This window comes from Desmodus rotundus, chromosome X (genome assembly GCF_022682495.2).
Source record: "Desmodus rotundus isolate HL8 chromosome X, HLdesRot8A.1, whole genome shotgun sequence".
NCBI classification, from domain to species: Eukaryota; Metazoa; Chordata; class Mammalia; order Chiroptera; family Phyllostomidae; genus Desmodus; species Desmodus rotundus.
The window spans coordinates 73,430,846-73,454,534 of NC_071400.1; the positions used below are offsets into that span (position 1 = coordinate 73,430,846).

Sequence of the window (23,689 nt, forward strand, 5' to 3'; positions counted from 1 at the left end):
GGAAAATAACCGAGTGAGAGCCAGCAAGAAAGGATTTAAAGGCTCTTTTGTGGTAGACCTGCCGGGATTTAGGGGTCGGTAACAAGATCAGTATGCATCCAACTCCATTAAAGTGAAGTTATTCTGCCAGTGGCCCTGCTTCTACCTCCAATCATATTTTCTCGCATCTTTTCCCACAGTAAAAAAAAAAAAGAATGACAGAAACGTTTTCTATCCCACGACAGGCGCATGAGCAGACTGTGGGAGCTGCAAAGACCTGAGAAGTCACAGTACGCAGCCGTTACAATTCTTTCGCGATTCCAGAACCACAACTCACGAACGTCCAGGAGACAAGCTCCCCTGCCGCATTCGCATCTCACTGGGAAACGCGGATAGTTACCTTAAGGCAAACTGGAGCCTTTTAAACCCTGAGGACCGCGATGGCTAGGGTGGGGCAACTATTTACGTCTGCGGTGACGAAGCCGGCTCCTCCCACACAACCGCTTCCGGTGGCGCGCAGCCCGGCTTCCGTTATTCCGGCCCGCGCGCCGGCCCCGCCCCACTGAATGTACCCTTGAGCGTTCGGGCGCCCCCACCATCGGTTGAAACGGTTAGGTTGTTGTCGGAAGTCCCCCTGCAGGTTCCCCTTCCGTTTTGCCTATCGACTTCCGCTTTGGGCCGTCAATATGGTTGCTGCGGCTGCCTGGCCAAACAGACTCTGATCCGTGGCAGACGCGCACCTCCTCTGCGGCAGCTGTCCCGCTTCCCCGCCCTCCCCCCCGCCCCTCGCTCCAGTCCCTGGGGCTGGCGCGCTTCTCACTACATGGGGGCGGGCCTCCGCGTCCGGCGCAGGGCTTCCTGTTCAGAGGCGCTCTGGCGGTAGGCGGCGGACTCGGGTAGTGCCCAGTTCGGCGCGGTGAGCGAGCGCTCCGGAGGCTATAGGGCCGCTGCGCCTAGCCCTACCCTGCGCCGCAATGGCCCCAGTACAGCTGGAGAACCACCAGCTGGTCCCGCCCGGAGGCGGTGGCGGAGGCAGCGGCGGCCCCGCGTCAGCCCCGGCGCCGCCGCCGCCTGGAGCCGCCGTGGCGGCGGCTGCTGCCGCTGCGGCTAGCCCTGGCTACCGGCTGAGCACCCTCATCGAATTTCTACTGCACCGGGCCTACTCGGAGCTTATGGTGTTGACGGATCTGTAAGTGCTGCGAAACCCATGCCTGCTCCCCAGCTTCCCCCTTCCCGCCCAAGCTGCTGAGAGAGGTTTACACCTCTCTTTCCTCTAGAGGTTGCTGTTTTCGCTTCTCTGCGGGGCTGCTTACTCTACAATATCTGAGCTCCTGAGGTTTAGCGGAGGTGGAGAAGCTTTGCATTTGTAGTCTTTCTGGAGAAGCAACCTAGACTAGTTAATTATACATGTTGTTAGACTTGCCTTGGAAATCTCATCTTTGAGATTTTTGTTCAAGTTGCCAGCAGAACTCTTATTGATTTCTTGGCTGGAAGCTTTTTAGTCCAAAGCTCAAGATTAGGGCTTAGGAATATATAATACTCGAGCTTTAAAAAAAAAAATCCCAAAGATGGGAAATCTGTTTTACAGCATCTTGAATGTGGGTCGTAATTGCTTTTAAGTTTGAACTCGGGAGATGTATATAAAATAATCCAGAATTTTGGATTTCAATTTTTTTCTGGAACATTTGAAATCTTAACGCATTTAGTGTAAGTAAAAGATTTTTTGTAATTGGCCTGCTGTTACTGTTTCTAGGAGTATGAGGGGAATTTATAAATCACCAAGTTACCCATGAAATGCCATGGGACATGATTAGGGTTTAATCGCTTCAGAATAGGATCAGAATACACTAATGATTTTTAGTGTGTGAAGAAGAGGCACTGTAAAATTTGGGGTATATATACTTTAATTACTGTTTTATGTGTTTTACTCCAGGTTCAGAAAAAGTAAGAATTATTACTTTTTGTGTTTTTTTGTGTTGCTGGACTCTAGATCAGTGTTTTCAATAGAAATAATAGTATATAGATATTAGGCTGTAAAGTGTCATAGTAATTTGTTACTAGAGACTTAAAATATTTGTTTGCAGATGGCTAAAAGAATTTGAAAAGATTTCTCTTATTCCTTTAAAACATCATTCTCACTCAATTTTAATACACTACTTTATTGAATGGGACAGAAAAAAGTCTACCCTTGTTTGATGAGACACTTAAGTAGCTGTCATGATTAGAGATTATTGTAGTAACATACTTCTCTGCATCATTTATCGTTGGATTTCATAAAAATCCAAGAGTGTCCATGAGAAAATTTCATGTATGTGAAGGCCACGTTTCCTATGTTTAATTACGTAAATGTGTTAAAAACTACTGTTACCGGTGATGGTATAATTTGTATAACTTTTCCATAGGCATTTGTAGAAATTCATTGAACACATTGTGGTGTTCTTACTATTTTAGGGCTTAGTTATGAAGAGAGAAACATTTATTTTATGACTGTAGAATAAGTATATAATTTTAGTCCCATATCCTTTATATGATGATGATTCCCACACTTATATCTCCAATTATAGACCTCTCCACTGAACTCCAAACTCTATAACCAGATGCCTACATTTAAATCCCTAGTAGGCATTTAAGTGTACCAAGTCCAGAACCAAATTCCTGCTTCCACTCAATCCCCCCAAACCTTTCCTATCTCACTAAATAGTATCTCCATTCTTTCTATGGTTACTTAGGTCAAAACTATTGGAATAATTTCTGGCTCCTCTTTTTTCTAGCCCCACACCCAGTATAAAAGCAAGCCATCTCTGACTTCAGAATCTGACCACTTTTCAACATTTCCATCATGTGTTATTCCTTTGCCAGTGTTACTTAAGTAGTCTGCTAACTGGTATCTGTACTGCTTCCCTTTCCCTCTACAGTTTTTCCTCAAAAAAATAGCCAGGGTGGTCCTTTTAAACCTGCTTACAACCCTCCAGTGGTTCTCCATCTCACTTGGAGTAGAAGTTTTTATAGTCACCTATTTGTTGGGTGACCATAAAATTTGTCGTCAAAATCAGGACACTTTTTAAAAAAAACTGAATTTATTGGGGTGACATTGGTTTGCAAAACTATACAGGTTGAGAGTACACCTCAGTAAAACATCTGCACACTGCATCATGGGCCCACCTCCCCAAGCAAAGTCTCTTTCCATCCCTCATTTTCCCTCACTTTGCTCACCTCCACCTAGTCCCCCACCCCCTTTTCCCTTTGGCTATCAGCACTCGGTTGTGTCTACTTGTTATGTATATATGGTTTTTGGTTAATCCCTTCACCTTCTTTCATTTGGTCCCCCTCCCCCTCCCCACTGACAGCTGTCAGTCTGTTCCATGTGTCCATGCCTCTGTTTCTATTTTTGTCAGTTACTTTATTTTGTTCATAAGATTCCACATATAAGTGAAATCATATGGTATTTGTCTTTCTCTGTCTGGCTTATTTCACTTAGCATAATAATCTCCAGGTCCATCCATCCTGTCACAAAAGGTAAGATTTCCTTCTTTTTTACACTGTGTAGTTTTCTGTTGTGTAAATGTACCGCAGCTTTTTTATCCACTCATCTACTAGTGGACACTTGGGCTGATTCCAAATCTTGGCTATTGTAAATAATGCTGCAATGAACATGGGAATGCATATAGTCTTTCGAATTAGTTTACAGATTTCTTAGGATATATTCCCGGAAGTGGGATTGCTGGGTCAAAAGGCAGTTTTAATTTTTTGAGCTATCTCCATACTGCTTTCCATAGTGGCTGCACCAATCTGCATTCCCCCCATCAGTGCAAAAGGGTTCCCCTTTCTCCACATCCTGGACAATACCTGTTTGTTGATTCATTGATGACAGCCATCTGACAGGTGTGAGGTGGTATCTCAATGTAGTTTTAATTTGCATCTCTGTGGTGATTAGTGATGTTGAACATGTTTTCATGTCTATTGGCCATCTGTATGTCCTCTTTGGAGACGTATCTGTTCAGGTCCTTTGCCCATTTTGTAACTATGGTGTTTGTCTTCTTGGTGTTGAATTGTATAAGTTCTTTATATATTTTGGAAATTAAGCCCTTATCAGATGTATCATTGGCAAATAATGTTCACCCATTCAGTGGGTTCCCTTTTTGTTTTGTTGATGGTTTATTTTGCTGCACACACAAAAAAAGCTTTTTAGTTTGATGTAGTCTCATTTGTTTATTTTTTCCTTTGTTTCCCTTGCCCAAGGAGATACATAAATTTTTGGAATATTTGTTTTAGATCTGTGAAATACATCATTGGTGTTTTTATAGGAATTGCTTTGAATCTATAGGTTGCTTTGGAAAGTATGGACATTTTAATGATGTTAATTCTTCCAGTCCATGAACAAGATATATGCTTCCACTTTTTTGTATCTTCCTCAGTTTCTTCAATGTCCTGTAACTTTCCAAGTACAGGTCTTTTACTTCCTTGGTTAAATTTATTGCTAGGTGTCTTTATTATTTTTTGTTGTTGTTGCAATAGTAAATGGAATTGTTTTCTTAATTTCTCTTTCTGATAGCTCATTATTGGCATATAAAAATGCCACTGATTTCTGAATATTAACTTTGTATTCTGCCACTTTGCCAAGTTCATTTATTAGATCTAGTAGGTTTTTTTGCGGGGTCTTTAGGGTTTCCTATGTACAATATCATATCATCTGTGAATAATGACAATTTTACCTTCTCCTTTCCAGTTGGATGCCTTTTATTTCTAGTTGGAAATCAGGACACTTTGGAGCATGAAAGATGGTGGTGTTAGTAATAATATCGAAGCAACAGTCATGAACTGAAACTATCTTGGGCAAACCAGGACGTGTGGTCACCTTAGCTCTAAGGCCTTACATGATCTGTGTCTTCTCTCCCTTATCTCTTTAACTTCATTTCCCAATACTCTCCTCCCTGCTTAATTCTTTTTCAGCCACTTGACCCTCTTGATGTTTCTAGATAGTGCCAGGCATACTCCTCCCTTAGAGCCTTCGCTCTTCTAGAATTCTGTGTGGTTTGCTTTCTCATTTCCTTTAGATCTTTGTTCAGATATAACTTATCAGAAAGACTTTCGCTGACTATCCATGAAAAGCCCTCTGCCTCTTCATTCTTTCCTTCTTTACTCACTGCCTTGTTTTTCTGTAAGCACTTACTGCCACCAGACATTATTTATTGTCTGTCTCCTCCCCACCGGAAGCTCAGTGAGGACAGGGATTTTGGTTTGTTTGCTACTTTAAACAGGGCCTAGAACAATGCCTGGCACGTAGTCAAGGTTTAACTAATTATTTATTGATTTACTACATCAATGAACTAATTTTTAGAATTGTCATTGTAGACCATTGAAAATTTTATGGGAAGATCCACTGTTGCTCTTGACAGGTATATACAAAATAACATCTTTCTTTCTTGCTTTGTGGTAACCAAAATTAGTTTAGGGACCTACCTTGGAAGTTCCTAAATTATGTGTTTTTCCGTGTTCCAGGTATAAACTGTCAGGATAAATGTATTAATAATGTAAAACCAGTATTCTTATACACTTTATAAGAGTCTTATTTCTGCCACATTTGATGCTTGTCTGTGAACTATCAAAAGAAAAAAAGGACAGCCTTGGCATTTTAGGTGGTTTGTTTTTGGCCCCAGATTTTTTTTTTTCTTTGCTCATACACTGCCTGCTTCTGCCACACTCCCTCCTTCAACATACATGCTCTCATTTTAGAGTTTACATTCTACCTTGACTTTTTTTAAAAGAAGATTTTATTCATTTTTAGAGGTGGGGGGAAGGGAAGGAGAAAGGGAGAGAAGCATTGATCGGTTGCCTCTCACCCTGCGCCATCAGGGGACCCAAGTGGCAACTCAGGCATGTGCCCCAACCGGTAATCAAACTGGCGACTTTCTGGTTTGCTGGCTGGCACTCAATCCACTGAGCCACACCAGCCAGGGCTGCCTTGACTGCTTAGGGATTTAGCGTCTGTTCTTTTTAAAACCTCTTTAAATTAAAATCAGAAAATGCTGGAATCTCAGTCATGTAAACCTAACCACCCTTACATATAAATAAGTTCCTGTGACTTACCATTTCCAAAAATTAGCATTTTAAGGCTTTTGCCCCAAATGGTGAATTTGTTTTCAATAAAGGAGTTTTAAATAGATTAGGAGGAATTTTGGGAAAAGGGATACAGACCGCAAAGCCTGTTTTTTGTCCCTGAAATGGTACCACCTCTAACATGAGATGATCCTTTCAGGGCCCCTGGGGCAGGTAGGAAGAGCTGGAACAATGGTTCCTGTTTTTTCTATCCCCAAAGGATCTACTCTGTTTCTCTCTCTCTCTTATGCCCATGATTCCAACTCTCTCTGTCCCTTGAGAACAAGGATTGTGTCTTCTCAAGGAGTGATCTCAGGAACTTTCCCAGGTAGAGGAACTTGACAGCTGCTTTTTCTTTCAGTCTCACAGTAAAGCCTTTATTTCTGCTTCATCCTCTGGTCTTGCTGGTCCTTCCAGCTCCTACCTAATTTCCTTTATTATTTGGATGATATCTTCAGCGTCCATACCACTGTCTACCGTGAGAATTGTAGGCAACTATAAGCCAAAGCTCATTTTAATAGTTTTCCTTCCTTGTACTTTGAATCTTTGGAGTTGGTCTTAGTTTTTCTGCACCTGTGACATGTGGTTAAGAGAAGAGGATCTAAGGGTCTTGGTGTGTATTCTTCGAGAACGATTAAATACTAGGGGAGGCTTTAGAGTTGAGTCTTGAACCATGGGATAGAGGTTTACAGAATATGACGATTCAGGAAGCAGATCAGGACCTTTGTAAAAGCACAGTAGATGTGAGAGTGTCATATGGCATTATTTGTCAGGGGAAATGGTGACATTGGCTGCTAGCTATCAGTTCTGCAGAACTAGCAAAAAAGAAAGAAAGAAAAAAACTACTGGAGCTGTTTAAAGGTAATATAAATCATTTACATCTAACCACCTGCAACATCATAATTACTGTACAACCTTTGCTGACACTGGCCCTTTTATGTGCTCAGCTTCCACTTTTGCCCACCATAACAAAACAGGGAAGGATTGCGGCTTGAAAGCAAGGTTCCGCTGGATATGGGGAGACTGGCAACTAAGTAGTACTCTGCATCTGTGACCATTTTGGTCCTAAAAGAATATTTTCTCTGACTCTCTGCTATAGTGTGCTAATGTAAGACTCAGGCATTTTAAATGCCTGAGGTTCATGCAGTACCTTTTGAAGCATTTGGAAAGGAGATAAATGTTGGTTTTTCTTTGTTGGTTTTTCCCTTATAACCATATTGCTGGAAACTCATAAAATTAAAAAAAGAGTCGGTAGCCACACAAGCTTGTAGTGGCTATTTATCTAATTTTTCTGAAACAATAAGGTCAAAGTCAATAGAATCAAAGTAAAGACTTACATTTTGATGAAGATATACATATATTTAGTCAATTTCTTTTGTTTTATTTCTTTTTAGACTGCCAAGGAAATCTGATGTGGAAAGGTGAGTATGAAAAATCCTTAAATCTGTGTCTCTGTTGATATATCTATGAGAGAGAGAGAAAGAGAGAGAGTGTGAGAGAGAGAGAGAGAGAGAGAGAGAGTGTGTGGGTGTGGGTGTGGGTGTGTGTGAGAGAGAGAGAGAGAGAGAGTGTGTGTGGGCATGGGTGATGGGTCAGAAACCTAGGTCCAGAATGCCTAGGGTGATTTTTTTCCACATTATTTGTTTGTAATTTCCTCATCCTTGACAATTTTTGGTGTGCAACCAACTCTGGACTTTAGGTTCTAGAAACCTTTATTGAGTCACTGACTGAATTAAGTCCCTGAGGGGCATAGGAAGATGTGCAAGTAGAAGATTCAGAACTTAATGGAAGAAACTGAGGAGTAGACTGACTGTGGAAAGTTGGCTGCTAATTTACCATTTGCTACAATGATGCTGTTAGATTTCTTTAGAGAATTAACATTTGCCTAGTGCAATTACTGTTTTATAATTGAGGGAATTTTGATTCAGTTGGAGTTTGGGGCTTAAGGTATAACTAAACACTATTATGTTTCCATAGTCCAGATGAGCAAGACAAATTAAGGTTTCAAAGAAACTGTATAATTAAGATTTAAATTATGGCTACAGCATAGGCTACTTAACTGTCTATATCTTTGGCACTACTTACGCTCCTTGGTTGATTTTTTTCTTTTTCTTGAAAGCTGCTAATCTAGAACTCTATATCCAGTGAAATTACTTCTTTTTTTAAATCCTCACCCGAGGACATGTTTATTGATTTTAGAGAAGAGGGGAAAGGAGGGAGAGAAGGGGAGAAACATTGATGTGAGAGAGAAGCATTGATTGGCTGCCTCTTGTACGTGCCCCTACAGGGACTAAAGCACAATTTAGGCATGTATCCTGACCAGGGATTGAACCTAACTGGGAATTGAACCTGTGACCTTCTACTTCACAGGATGATGCTCCAGCCAAGTGAGGCTCACCTGCCAGGGCTGATTTTTTTTAAATACTAAGTTACTAGGGAGGATTTTAGCACTTATTAATGACAACACTCTACCCCTACCCCCAACTGACCTTTCTGATAGAATTAGACATAGATCAAAAAGGTGGAGGTGGAAGAGACAATTGAAGCATGCCTGTGTTATGGTTTGGTTGGTCAATTTTAAAGGAAGAAAATGAAAAAGTCAGGGTTTGTGCTGTCGACTTTTGGGTAAGAAGGGAAACCGGGCTCTGGAAAACCTATCACTTGAGACAGCATAGTGTCAAAAAAAAAAAAAAAGTCTTAAAATAGTTTGCAAAGTGGGGTGTCTTCTTTTCTTTCCAGTAGAGGAGCTCATTTGGGAAACCAAATTGATAACATACAAATATAATTCTTCTGGAAGAGAAGCAGAGACCTCTCGTCCTCTGTAAGCCATCCCTGAGTTGGAGTGACAGTACTGAGGGTCCTAGCACTGAGGTGGCTGCGAGACCATAATTCACATGTAATATTTTTATTGTGTCCCCCTCTTGTGTTGAGGCTCTACTTATTTTATCTCTTAAGATCCTTCACAGACACTGGCAGAGTCATAACTGTCTCTGTCTTCTTGATATTATTACTGGCTGACCCTGAAGGCAGACTATCAGGTTGTTTGTGGGCTATACATGCTCTCGATAGGAGTTACATTCTGTAGTCTTCAGTCAGGATTATACTTCAGCAAAAATTTTATTTTGGTATCATGATATTGGTGTTGGGGAGATGCAGAGATGTGGACTGGATCTGTAGATCATTGAACAGCAGTACTAAGATTAATAGGTCAAAAGCCACTTGGAGGGAGGTTGGTGTGTCCTGTTCAGTCCCTGCTGTTGTCATGGCCTGTTGAATGTTTTTTTTAGTGTCTTAAGGTGAGCCATGAAAGGTATGACTATCAGTTTTTTAGATGACAGGAAATCAAGAGGTCTAGCTAACACATTGTTTGATAAGATAAAGACTTTATAAGGAGATGATAAAAATAATGATGAATAAGTATTGGGAGAAGAAGCATTGTAGTGAGTATAGAATAAAAATAAATATGGACAGACCTTCTAGTTTTTATTCTTAGTACCCAACTTACCTTCTTTGGTTGGCTAATTTAATATCTAAGTTTATCATTTAAGTTAGTTTAATAAAGAGTTACATAGTTAAGTTCTTTTATTACCTAATTTTTAAAATCATGCCCTTGCAAAATATGAATTGTGCCCTTGCTATTGTAGAAATAATATAATTTCAAGCTCTATTTTAATTCCTTTTACCAAAAAGGTTGCTAATTCATAACTCATAATTTCAATTATGAAATTTATAACTCCTTATTTGGTCCCCTATGTGACCCTGTTAACTTCTGTATAGTAACTTTACATCTGTGAATTTAGTATATTTTAGTAAACAACTTTTATTACAATATAAAATTAATTTTTAATAAGTGATTTGTTGCTAAAACATTCTTTTGGATTTATTACTGTGAGGTGAAAAACAAAGCATATGCAGATGGTACAAAATTTGACTATATAAGTAGTTAGATAAATATTCTAGGTGGTTCATTTTGTTGTAATGCTCTTAAACAAAGATCGAGTCATACTTTAGCTCAGATGAAATAAATTGTGAAATGCACTTTTAATCTGTTGGTTCATTAATAATTGTTTTATTTTATAGGAAAATAGAAATAGTGCAGTTTGCTAGCCGGACACGTCAACTCTTTGTTCGATTACTAGCTTTAGTAAAATGGGCTAATAATGCTGGCAAAGTGGAAAAATGTGCGGTGAGTTGAACTTTTGATTTTATTTTATATAAAATAACTTTGTGGAATGTTAACTTGGAATAGACACAGTTTCTAATTTTAACTTTAACGTATCTGGTGATTTGTTTTGGGAGGCATTACTTATGTGAGTAATCATATTTCTTGTGATAATATATATTTCTTTAGAAGCTTAGTATTTGTTACGGACAGAAAGAAGAGTAGGCAATATCTGAAGACATCATTACACTAGAAGGCATTAATTAGGAGACTTGAATTAGGGGGGAAGTAGTTAATTTTTGCCTATTTTGTCTATTGATTCTTGACAACCCTGTGAGTATGACAAAGTCAGTATTTTGTTATTTTACAGATGAGGAAACAATAAGATTCCTAGAGATTAAATGGGTTCTTCACTGTCACAGAGCAGATGACAACATTTATCTGTTTTTTTGTTTGTTTATTCATCTGCTAATTCTACAAACATTTATTGAGCACAGGTTGTGGGATGTGGTGGGTGGAGACTTGAATAAGGAGGCATAGCTCCTGCTGTCAAGAAACTCATAGTTTTTTGACTGTCGAATCACATTTGAATTCAAAGGAATGGCATCTAGTGAAGCATACCAAAGATGCTTTAGCAAAGATGCTGAAACCTGCCTCCCCCCTTCCAAAAAAAGTTTTAAGTTATTTTCAAGAAGTGTTCAGAGGAAAGACATCAGGAGGGATCTTGTGTTAGCCTATTGAGCTCATAACTTGGGGGAGGATGTTGCGGAGTTAACACATGAGATGCACAATTATTCCTTCCTATTTTGCTTCAGTCACTTATAATGAGATAAATGGGAGTTCATATTGGAAAGGGCAGAGTAATTGTCATAAAAAAAAGTAAAGTCCTAAAATAATGAGAGCATTTACCCACTTTAATTGAGGTCAGCTCTCTAGGCCCAGGTTTCAAAGGGCCTAGAGCCTCCTAGGGCAAGTAGCCTCCTAGCCACTGTTTCTTATATTTGGAAAGTGGGGGATGGGGTAGATTCTCTAAGTTTGATATTGATGCAAAAATTCTTTTTTTTTCATTCAGTTATATAATGACATTAAAATTTTTTTATTTTTATATGTGAAATCAGAAAAACTTTATTTTGGTTAAATTATATTCAAGTCATTTAAAAATTCTTTTAAGTTTATCATGCTTCCTGGATAATTAAAATTAGCAGCTACCCATTATAGAGATACCATAATAAATTTATTTTTGCCACCCTGAGAAACTAAATTAGAAATACTTTTATAGTAATTTTATATTTGCAAATCTATTGGGGTTTGCATATTCAGAAAGAAATCTACAACACAGTTAGGTTTCTTTTTTATTGTTTGTTTAAAAAATTGATTTTAGAGGGAGAAACATTGATTTGTTGTTTTATTTATTTATGCATTCATTGGTTGAATCTTGTATGTGCCCTGACCAGGGATCGAACCCGCAACCTTGGTTTATCAGGATGATGCTCTAACCAACTGAGCTACTGGGACAGGGATGGGGTAGTCTTTTCTTAAAGATGTTCAAACTTTCAGTGAGAAGTTAGGTATTAGTGAAGTGTATCAAATCCAAGTATTCAATTTTTCAAATCTGGTGTTAAATCCCAAATTATACCATGGGTATTTAACTTTCCTGTTTGATACTACAGAGTTGTGCTTCAGTAACATTATATCAAACAAAAACCAAAACTCTTGGTTTTGATATTGAGCCATATTGCATTCATCTCTTATTAATTCATAGTGTTAGTTTGTTTTTTGAATTGGCTATTCAAATAAGTCATTCTAATGAAGTCTCATTAAATTTATATAAAGTTCTAGTGTTTATGTTTTGTGAATGCAGATACAGATGTGTTTATGTCAAAGATAAAGTTCATCAGCTGGAGAATTAGAGGATTATTCATGTTTTGACACTTCTGTTCTCAACCTAATGATTATTTAACTCACAGGTGGCAAACACAAGGCCCTTGGGCCAAATCTGGCTCTCCACCTCATTTTATCCAGCCTGGCACCTTGTTTTTCTACCCGGTGGCAGCGCTGAACTCTCGCTTAACTGTTAAGGAGTAGTTACATTTATTCAGTCCTAAAATTACATTTGGCCCTTTGAAGGCAACCAGGAGGCTGATATGGCCCCCGGTGAAAATGAGTTTGACACCCCTGATTTAACTGACCTCTTTAGAGGTACTTAATGGATAATGATCTTTAGCCATGCCAGACATAGTACATGTTTAGCTGAGTGTATAAATACACAGTTTATAGAACTCTGACTAATGGTAAAACAGTCTGGATAATATTTTATCTAAGAAAAAGAAAATGTCTCTCACATTCTTGTAGAGCTTTTTAAAAAACAGCTTTATTGAGATACAGTTTACATACCATACCATCCACCCATTTAAAGTGCACAATTCAGTGGTGTTTAGTATATTCACAGATAGTACAACCATCACCACAGTCAATTTTAGAACATTTTCATCGCCTCAAAAATTAAATCTTCGCCCTTTTAACTATCACCCGCAAGTACCTGCCCCTAGCCCTAAGCAAGCAGTAATCTACTCTGTCTATAGATTTGTCTATTCTGAACATTTCATATAAATGGAATCATAAAAAAAAAAATGAAATCATGTGGTCTTTGTAACTAGCTTCTTTTACTTAGCATGTTTTTCAAGGTTCATTTACATTGTAACATGTACTACTTCATTTGTTTTTATACCTGAATTGTATGGATTTTGTTTATCCATTCATCAGTTAATGGCCATTTAGGTTATTTCCAGTTTTGGGCTCTTATGAATAGTGTTGCTGTAAACGTTCTTATACAGGTTTCTGTGCGGACATAGGTTTTTATTTCTCTTGGGTATATACCTAGCAGCGGAATTGCTGGGTCATATAGTAATTCTTTTTAATCATATGAGGAACTGCCAAACTGTTTTCCAAAATGGCTGTCCCACCAGCGATGTATGAGGGTTCCAATTTCTCCGTGTCACTATTTGTCTGACATTTTGATTCTAGCTGTTCTACTAGGTGTGATGGGCATCTCGTCGTGGTTTTTTTGCATTTCTCTCATGACCAATGATATTGAACATCTTTTCATGTGCTTTTGGTCATTTGTAAATATTTCTTAGAGAAATATCTGTCTGGTACTCAGTTAAATTTTACAGGAATTGGGGGAATACTTTGTAAAGTATATGATTGTCTTGTCAAGTACAGCTGAAACTAATATGAAATAGTACTGGATATACACTGTAATTGAGAAATAGAATTTAAATTTAAAAATGTAAAGATTACTAGCCATATTAACAGCTGGTATGTGAAGTACTTAAAACGAAGAACATGCTGATCATTAGGGACCTATATGGATTCACTAATAAGTTACTCAAAGCTAAAGTTTTAATCTTTATTTATTTGATTTCTAAGTCAAAGGAATATAGCTGACGCTAGTATATTTTGAGTTGAGCAAGGTGGTTTAGAGTGTTTTATTGATTACCCATGTTTAAGGTGGAGGGACTTGGGCTGGATAAACGGTGGCACCCTGCTAGGGCTGATGAATGTTTTCTTTGAGGGAGGTCTTTGCTATTCTTTGCCTTGGCTTTAGTCTGATAAGCATTTTTACACTGTCCTGAGTGAAGGGAGATTTGGGATGACCTAAATCTGAGTAAAAACCAGTTCAGAAGTTGAGAGAAGCAGGATTCAGGATGGTTATAAATATGTTAAAATTAGACAGATTCCAGTTCTGCTCTAAGTTAGGATGGGAAAGTGGATCTTGCCTGTTAGAGAGTCATGAACAAGAAGAGATCAAGGCCTTTTAGTTGTCTCCAAGCTTGCTATGTGTTAGCTGTGGCTTCTAATAAGAAGTTAGTGTTGGTGGCAGTGATAAAAATCCATTTTACTAGTGTGAGGGTGCAAAAAATGCTCCTCCCAGCTTTCTAAGTTCTTCTGATTAGGCTAAAATAATCAGAATAACATGAGAGATTAATAGGTGAAAATATCCAAATTTATTACACATGTACATATGGAAGTTCCATAAGAATATGAGATTTGAGGATGCACCTTATATGCCATTTCCGACTGAAGAGAGGGAGGCAGGGGTGTGGTATTTCAAAGTGAAAGCAGGCAATTTACAGGTAGCAGAGAAAGAGCAAACATGGTAAACAAATTCTTGCCATTCTTGCCGGGCCACCCAGAAACAATGGGGCGGGCACAGGGGAGTCCAGCTAATAGGATCTACCTAATTTTTCTCTGTCTGCCACATTTACTTTATATTGCTATGCTAAGGTGATGCTCCCTTCCTTTAAACCGGGGTTTTTTTTCATCTGAATTCCTTTAGGTAGGTGAGGAGGAGGAGCAAAGATTCTTTTTGAGTCTATTGTTTCTTAAAAATAACCAGCTTAAAATATCCCAGAAAGTATATTTCGGAGTGGCAAAACTTTGGTCCCCTTTACTAGTCATGGAAGGTAACACTTGTACTGGGTTTTGCTGATCTAATGAAGAGTTAGAAAAAACATTTTTTGGTTCCAGCTTCTCTGATAATTAATTTTCTTTGGGCAAGTGTCTTAACCTAAGCGTCAGTTTTCTTATCTCTAAGGTGATGGTAATTATCTGGTTTTGTCTATTTCCTGGACTTGTGAAAATCAGATAATAAAATGAGTATGGAAATGCTGAGAAAATGTAGGGCATTTTGTGTGCATGATGTAGTATTAATTCTGGATACCATATTTTAAGTTGGCCACTGGTACAGGAGCATTTTTAGGCAGTGGGACAAAGATGGCAAGTCAGGAATTTGGAGACGTGAAGACTAATTGAAGTGATGTGGAATGTTTAGCTTGCAGATAGGTTGGGCATCCCCTTTTTGAAGGTCGTGAGAGACTGAAACCAGAAAAGACTGGCATTCATGCTGCCTGTCGATACCAAACCCAATAAGCAATGACAGTGATTGAATCTTTATGGGTGCTTTATTCAGATGCCCGGCTATCTGAGAAGATGGTGGGCTCATACCCTAACAGACCATCTTCCCTTCTCTTTCCAGGCCAGACTTTTTATAACAGGGAATAAACAAGGTGCAGTGAGGGCTTTGAAATTCAGGGATGATTAGGTGAAAGAAGTTGCAACATTCCTGTCCTGGGCAGTTAGCTGTTCCTAGGGGTTGGTGGTCTTCTCGCTCTCCCTGGAACACAAAGGTCTGGATGCCTCCAGTTGTCCCCAGGCGGTAATCTTTAGCAGTGCCCCAGAAGGTCAGCTGTTTTCCCAGGAGCCAGGACAGGCCTTATCTGTAGTTTCTGAAACAAAAGCTTTAACATATACATTACTTGCTAGACTTATAACTTTTTACCTTAAGCTAAAAATTTCCAACTCTTGAGTCCCCTATCAAGACTAAGTATTGTTCCAGAATAGAAGTAGAAGATAAAAGTTTCAAGGAAATATAAGGTCTGTCCAGAAGGTATCCAGCCATGTAATACGAAAAAATAGAGACGTTTATTGAAGAAGATACAAGACACAAGAAATATTCTACATAGGGCAGCGACGCCTTAGCCATTGAGCACTCAGTGGGCACCTTGGGACATCACACAGTTCTCCCATTTGCCATCATCTGCCCTCTCGTGTTTTCCTGAATCTCATCAACTATCTGCAATCTCTTCCCTTTCAAGGGTGATTTTACTTTTGCTAAAAGCCAAAAGGGTGCCAGCAGGGTGTCAAGTTTGGGCTGTAGGGAGGCTGAGTCACCTGGGCGTTTTACAGAGCAAGCGGGGGGGGGGGGGGGGTGGTTCACGATAAATTATTACAGAAAGGATTCCCCTTTTCTGTCTCTGGAGGTTCCTTCTCCCCACGCCCACCTGCTAGGTTCGAAATGCCCGCCGCCAGAGGAAAGATGTCTCTCAATGCCAGAGACTGGTGAAAAGGAAAGGAATTATTTATTTAAAAGTTACACAGACTTAGAGTAATGACCTAATGTCTTCAATAAGATACTAAAGTCCTTTAGAATACCCACAGATGCACAGTCCTTCCCTCTCCCTGTGCCCAGTCCGGGATACCGTGTCTCAGGAAAAGAAGTAGAAGTCTGTGATTCAGGCTCCCGGCACCATCAGCTGCGTGGCTGCTGCGATCTCCAGTTAATCCAAACCATGCGGCACCTTCTCATGGCCCACCAGCAAGAGTCCTTTCTCCCCTTTTCTTCCCGGCAAAGTCTCTCCTGCTGCCTAAGCCGCGTGGCAAGAAGAAGCACTCCAAAGCCTCGTGGTCCTCTCTACTCTCCTTCAGAACCGTGTGGTCCTTTTCCCCATTTCAGAACCATGTGGCCCTCTTCCTTTCCCCTCAGAACCTCGTGGTTCTCTCTTCCTTTACTTCAGAACCACATGGACCTCTTCCTATCTACTTGCTTCAGAACCTCTTGGTCCTCCTATTCACTCCAGAACCGTGTGGCCCCCTATTTACTTCAGAGCCGCGAGGTCTCTTTTTTTTTTTTTTTTTTTACTTCGGAGCCGCGTGGTCTACCCCCTTTTTATGGCTGCCGGGCCTAGGTTTAAATCCCAGCGCCCACCTTCCTTTGCAGCCCCATTTCCGACTCCTCCTACAATCAGTTACACCTGCCAGCATTCCCTATTCTTCCAGCTTTACTGGGCTGCCATAGTAAGTCTGGGCAGGTGTGGCCCCGTGGCATGGAGACAGTCATCTCCAAGCGCTCACGCAGGCCCTGTAAACAGGGGGAGTTACTTCCCAGTCCCATCTGGGGTGGAATTTGGTCCCATCCTCCTGGCTCAAAGCATGGTCACAGCTATTTAACATATCTATGAAACCAGTTAAAGGTTATAGATATGTTAAATGACCGTGCCAGGGGTTAGCTGCAAAGCTGTTGCTACCCAAAACAGCTCTGAATGGCCCTGTTCCATGTGTCCCATCTCCCCTGGCTCAGGCCTGTGGGGGTGAGGACATCCTACACACATTTTTCTCATATTTCCTGGACACCTGGAGCTCTGGACCCCATTACAAATCCCTTCCTGGGGCCCTCCTCTTGGCCGCACCCTGCTTCAGGCAGTTTGATGATTTGGGAAAAAACTGCACGAGACATGATGCATGAGGAGGCACGTTGTTGTGTTGAAGCTGCCCATCACCAGTTGCTCATAGCTGCAGCCCTCTGAATCATCCTAATAGTTTCCATGGAAGAATGTTCAAATTTGCAAAATTTGATGCAGATTTGTTGCTCTACTCACTCAGTCATATTGAATGCGGTGGCCATACAGTGCACATGCTCACTCAGTGGCATCTACCGCCCCCACTGACTAGTACAGTGAAGTTGTCACTGTTCACACATGTGCATTTTAGTTCACTCTCCTTGGCTGCCAGGTTACATCGATGTTGCGCAAACCATTCTCATTATTAACAATGCCTGGACTTTTTTCGGACAGACCTTACAGGTTTCAGCTCTGTGAAGAGCTCTACTAGTTCATGTGCCCTTATGAAATGCACTAAGTAGGGAAATAATGGGAAGGATCTCCATATTGGGCATTAAGTTGACCTAGATCTCATAACAGGCAATGTTTATTGAATGTTTCCATGTTCTAGGCACTGTTCCAATTCTCAGAACAACCTACGAGGTTGGAAATTATCTCTGTTTTACAGTTGAAAAAACTGAGGCACAGAGGGATTAAGTAACTTACCCAAATTTGTAGGGTTAGTAAATTGCAGAGCTAAAATTGAGACCAAGGCAGTCTGGGTCCAGGAATCCACACTTCATTACCAACTATTAAATAGAAATTTTAACTGAAAGTCTTTTTAAAAGAAAGGGTTTATTAGGCCATTGCTAGCAGGAAAAAAAGAAGACTGGTCTTGGGGCGTGGAATCTAAACCACCATGGCAAGGTAGAAAAGACAGGCATGTCCATCCTCCTAGCGCTTTGCAAGCATTTTCATACATCAAGTGTGTGTGTTGTGAGGGTCAGTGTAAGCCCTTCTGAAAGGATTTACATTAGCTCTAGACAAAGGGGGTAGGAGAAGGAAAGTGGGATGGGGGGGTGCTAGTTCTGGGGTAGATGCAAAGCTCATGTGTAAACAAGAAGCGGAGGCTCCTGGGGTTCCATTGTACCTGGCTCTTCTCTCTTTAGATAATCTCGGAAATAGCCACTTGGGAGTTAATTTAACAATTCTTAACCTACACTAAGGAGTGTGAGCAGTCTTTTGTTGGTTTTGCACTGCACTTAACAGATTGACCCATTTTTGTCTCTTTCTTCCACCCTTTGGCCTGCTGTAATTTGATTTAGGACTTCTCAGAATTTATTCCTTGTCACCAACCAACTCTAGGAGTCCGTAAGAGTAGTTAAAAGCATTGTATTTTATTTTTTCTTTTTTTAAGTTACATTTTTTAAAAATATATTTATTGATTATGCTATTACAGTTGTCCCATTCCCCCCCCCCCAACTCCACTCCATCCTGCCCACCCCCTCCCTCCCACATTCCCCCCCTATAGTTCATGTCCATGGGTCATGTATATAAGTTCTTTGGCTTCTACATTTCCTACACTATTCTTACCCTCCCCCTGTCTATTTTCTACCTACCATTTATGCTACTTATTCTCTGTACCTTTCCCCCTCTCCCCCTCCCACTCCCCTATTGACAACCCTCCATGTGATCTCCATTTCTGTGGTTCTATTTCTGTTCTAGTTGTTTGCTTAGTTTTCTTTCGTTTTGGTTTTAGGTGTGGTCGTTAATAACTGTGAGTTTGCTGTCATTTTTACTGTTCCTATTTTTTATCTTCTTTTTCTTAGGTAACCCCTTTAACATTTCATATAATAAGGGCTTGGTGATGATGAACTTCTTTAACTTGACCTTATCTGAGAAGCACTTTATCTTCCCTTCCAATTCTAAATGATAGCTTTGCTGGATACAGTAATCTTGGATGTAGGTCCTTGTGTTTAATCTTGGGTAATGTAATTATGATGTGCCTTGGTGTGTTCCTCCTTGGGTCTAGCTTCTTTGGGACTCTCTGAGCTTCCTGGACTTCGTGGAAATCTGTTTCCTTTGCCAGATGAGGGAAGTTCTCCTTCATTATTTGTTCAAATAAGTTTTCAATTTTTTGTTCTTCCTCTTCTCCTGGCAACCCTATAATTCGGATGTTGGAACGTTTCAAGGTGTCCGGGAGGTTCCTAAGCCTCTCCTCATTTTTCCAAGTTCTTGTTTCTTCATTCTTTTCTGGTTGGATGTTTGTTTCTTCCTTCTGGTCCTCACCATTGATTTGAGTCCCAGTTTCCTTCGCATCACTATTGGTTCTCTGTACATTTTCCTTTGTTTCTCTTAGCATAGGCTTCATTTTTTCATCTACTTTTTGAACAGATTCAACCAATTCTGTGAGCATATTGATAACCAGTGCTTTGAACTGTGCATCCAATAGGTTAGCTATCTCTTCCTCGCTTAGTTGTATTTTTTCTGGAGCTTTGAAGTGTTCTGTCATTTGGGCCTTTTTTTTTTTTTGGTCTTGGCGCGTGTGTTACTTTAAGGGGCGGAGCCTTAGGTGTTCACCGGGGCGGGTAACGCTGGTTGCTGTGCTGTGACGCTGTACGTGGGGGAGGGGCCCAGAGGGAGCAACGGCGCCCCCTTCACTCTCCTCAGGATTTCAATCTTTCACTCCGATACCCACAATCAAACTGGGCCCCTCTGGTGCTGGTTCCCGAGTGGGTGGGCTTGTGCACACTCTAGGCCCCTGTGGGTCTCTCCAACGACCTCTCCCGTGAGGCTGGGAGTCTCTCCTGCTGCCGCCCCAACGCCCACGGGCATTTTCAATCAAAGGTTTGAGGCTTTATTTCCCCGAGCTGTAGCCCTGGGTTGCGCGGTCTGCTTCGTTCCCCGCCGTTCATCCGGTTTATCTATGTTCGAATGTGGGGCTGCGGTGTGCTACCCGCACTCTGCCTGCCCCACTCTCCGCTACTCTAAGTCCGGCCCTCTCGGTTTATCTGCGCGAATGTGTGGCCACAGGGTCTGCTAGTGCTCGGACTGCCTGCCCCGGTTGTCCCACACTCCGCCAGTCTCAGTCCCGCCACAGCTACGCGAGTCCTCTCCACCCCGGTGCCCATCTCTGCCCCTCCTACCGGTCTGGATGAATGTTTATTTTTTATTTCCTTGGTGTTGGAACCCCGTGCCATTCGATTCTCTGTCAGTTCTGGTTGTGCGAGGAGGCGCAGTGTGTCTACCTACACCGCCATCTTGGTTCTCATTCTAAGTTACATTTTTTGTTGTTCAATTATAGTTGTCCCTATTTCCCCCCATTACTCTCTCCTGCCCTGCCCACCCCCTATTTATTTTTTCCAACTCATGATATTATATATCTGTAATGTTAAGAATGAAGAAACAAATTGGAAAATCTTTTACTGAAATTGATAGAAAATTGTTTTTAAAAACATTTCTTCAAATAACTGGGAAATATTTTGAAGAAATATTTTGCAATATGGAACACCTGTATTAATTCCCCTTGAAAAATACTTTGAAATGAATCAATGATATTTGAAGTGAAAAGTGGCTAGTTTTCAAGAAAACTTACTTAATACATTTATCCTTTGCTTTAAAGATGATCTCAAGCTTTTTAGATCAACAAGCCATCTTGTTTGTGGACACTGCTGATCGCCTTGCTTCGTTAGCTAGAGATGCTCTGGTTCATGCACGCCTGCCTAGTTTTGCCATCCCGTACGCCATTGATGTACTGACTACCGGGTCTTACCCACGGCTGCCAACCTGCATTAGGGTGAGTACATCTCCCCCCCCCCCCCCCCCCCCCCGCATCTTAAAAGTTGAAGGCTTTGGCACTGGATCTACTATATTAGTAAGTAGACCAGCAAAAACTTTCATATTTTCAAAACAAATATTTTGTGTAGTTTGTTTTTTCCTCTGTAACTAAAATTGTGTATTGTTTTGTTTTTAATAAATTGGGTTCAGAATGTGAGTAGGTATCAAAATGGGTGTGGTTTGGTTTGTTGGGTTTTTTTTTTGTTTTTTTTTTGGTGAGGACAAACAGATGTGCAGATGTAACTTAGAGCTATTTCAGATATGAAAACACTGCATGTTGCTTTTGGGAAGTGTTTTTAAAGATTTGTTGTGTGGTAGTTTTACTGCCTTGGTACTATTGTATTTTATACTTTTAAGAAGTGGTGGAAGTCATCTAGTGACATTAAGTTGTTTCATAAATAGAGCATGAAGCTAATGTTGCATGACTGTGTTAGGTGAGTGACTATTGGAATCATTTGACACTAATGAATGATAGTAAAGGTCACTATTATTGATGTAGACTGCAGAAATGAGTGTTGATATTCTCTTGGGTAAAGTAAGAAAATACTGTGTTAAGACAGGTACAGCTAAAAATTATGCCTCTTTGTATGTTATTTTAAATTCTTTTGAAGGATAAAATTATTCCTCCAGACCCAATTACGAAAATTGAGAAACAAGCCACACTTCACCAGCTGAACCAGATTCTTAGACATCGTCTTGTAACCACAGACCTTCCTCCTCAGTTAGCAAATCTTACAGTTGGTATGTACTTGAAGGTTATTTTTTTTTAACAATTGACTTGTTAGAATATTTTAGAAGCTTTGTGGTTTATTCAAAGAAATATCATTATGAAGTTTTGACCTACAATTCTGGTTGTGTTTGAATCTGTCACTTGTCAGCCCTATCATTTCTCTTTATTACCTGGAAATACAGTGCTGGTATTTGAAGCTTGCGAGTGGGTGAGAGGGAGTGAGATCACCTGGGGCTGGAGGAGAGCCAAGTCTCAGGGTTGAGCCTTAAGAAAATATTGTTCGTTGAAGTTAGAAGAGTTGCCTTTGGTTTCTTTCTCTCTTTTTTCTATTTCATTTCTTTTTTCTTTTTATTGTAGAGAGAGGGGAAGGGAGGGAGAAACAGAGGGAGAGAAACACTGATGTGAGGAACATCCACTGGTTGCCTCCCATATGTGCCCTGACCTGGGACTGAACTCGAAACCCAGGCATGTGCCCTGACTGGGAATTGAACCGGTGGCCTTTGCTTTGTGTGATGACACCCAACCAACTGAACCATACCATCTGGGGCCTGCCTTTGTTTTCTCAATGACCTGGAACCTGGCTACTGCTTATGCAGAAACCACTGAACTGTTTGAACACTTAATGAAAAAACATTCAATCTACTTAAAATTTCTTACAAGCAAGACTGACAGTTCTGTGTTAGCAAGAAGCTTTTTTTCTTAATTCTCACCCAAGGACATACTTACTGATCTTAGACAGGGGAAGGGAAAAAGAGAGGGAGAGAAACGTTGATGTGAGAGAGAAACATCGATCAGTTGCCTCTCTCATGCGTCCTAACAGGGAATGGAACCTACAACCTAGGCTTATGCCCTGACCAGGAATCAAACCTGTAACCTTTTGGTCTAGGGACCAACACTCCAACCAACTGAACCACAGCAGCCAGGGCGAAAAGCTGCTTATTTTTTTTAGTAAAGTAGACTTCTTTTCTTTTTCTAAAAGCAAATGGTCGGGTGAAGTTTCGAGTTGAAGGAGAATTTGAAGCCACCTTGACTGTAATGGGAGATGATCCTGATGTTCCATGGCGTCTTCTCAAGCTAGAAATCCTAGTAGAGGATAAGGAAACAGGAGGTAAATCACAAATATGGATTTAAATCCTAAGTATTGATTTAAATGTTTGGTGTTTTTATATCATTGAAACATTTTTGCAGACTAATAAATTATGTTTAGCAATTTATTTATTGTGTAATTTGAAGCAGATTTTATGATAATCATAACTACCGACCTACCTTAGAGAGTTTAGTGTTTAAATGTTCTCTAGTTTTCTTAGGTAGTTTCAGTTCTTTTTAAGAAAATTCCATTATTAGCAGGTACTGTAACATGATCTGTATGGTTTTCTGATTAACCACTGTCTTGTCTTCTGCTAATGGAAGATGGGCGAGCCTTGGTTCATAGCATGCAAATCGACTTTATCCATCAGCTGGTGCAGTCAAGGCTGTTTGCTGATGAGAAACCTCTTCAGGACATGTACAACTGCCTACGTATCCTTCTGCCTCTAGTCTTGAACTATAGTAGCCTAAACTCCCCTTCCCCTTCTTTTGGTAGAAATGGAGCTGGGGAACTAGTCAGTGTGAAGAATAGTGATAGATCTATAATAAACCAAGTTTTAAATTTTACTATTGACTTTGCTGGTAAAAACAAAAAATGATGAATTAGAAATAGTACTATTTGGAGAAGAAAGTAGTACTATTTGGTCTACCTGTATTCTCTAAACTATGATGAATTAAGGGGCAACTTGGACCTTACGGTTTGTTTATAATTAGATCAAAATTAAAGCAGATTTTATGATAATCATTTTTCATAAATGATTATGAAAGATTATGCCACAAATTATATCACTTTTTAGGATGAGTCATTGGAGAAATATAATTCCAGAAATGTCTTTCGTAACCAGCTTTTGGGAATAAAGC

General features: G+C 40.3%; 2 protein-coding genes across 5 annotated transcripts in view; one reads left to right on the forward strand and one right to left on the reverse strand.

Moving 5' to 3' along the window:
• The window catches only part of USP9X (ubiquitin specific peptidase 9 X-linked), a 408,004-nt gene extending 407,495 nt beyond the window's left edge, over window positions 1-509 (reverse strand). For both annotated transcript variants that reach the window (XM_053917035.1, XM_053917034.1), the window contains exon 1: window positions 380-509. The gene's annotated coding sequence lies outside the window, so the exon portion shown is untranslated. The remainder of the gene's footprint in view (window positions 1-379) is intronic.
• A 155-nt stretch (window positions 510-664) lies between these two features.
• Window positions 665-23,689, forward strand: part of MED14 (mediator complex subunit 14) — a 74,502-nt gene continuing 51,477 nt past the window's right edge. For 2 of the 3 annotated variants that reach the window (XM_053917037.2, XM_053917039.2), the window contains exons 1-7: window positions 699-1,168; window positions 7,470-7,496; window positions 10,156-10,261; window positions 20,798-20,971; window positions 21,624-21,753; window positions 22,722-22,850; window positions 23,153-23,260. In XM_053917037.2, the coding sequence (XP_053773012.1) occupies window positions 954-1,168; window positions 7,470-7,496; window positions 10,156-10,261; window positions 20,798-20,971; window positions 21,624-21,753; window positions 22,722-22,850; window positions 23,153-23,260 (889 nt within the window). In that variant the 5' untranslated portion in view covers window positions 699-953. Of the gene's footprint in view, window positions 1,169-7,469; window positions 7,497-10,155; window positions 10,262-20,797; window positions 20,972-21,623; window positions 21,754-22,721; window positions 22,851-23,152; window positions 23,261-23,689 lie in introns of all 3 variants that reach the window. The other variant, XM_053917038.2, reaches the window with a different exon arrangement.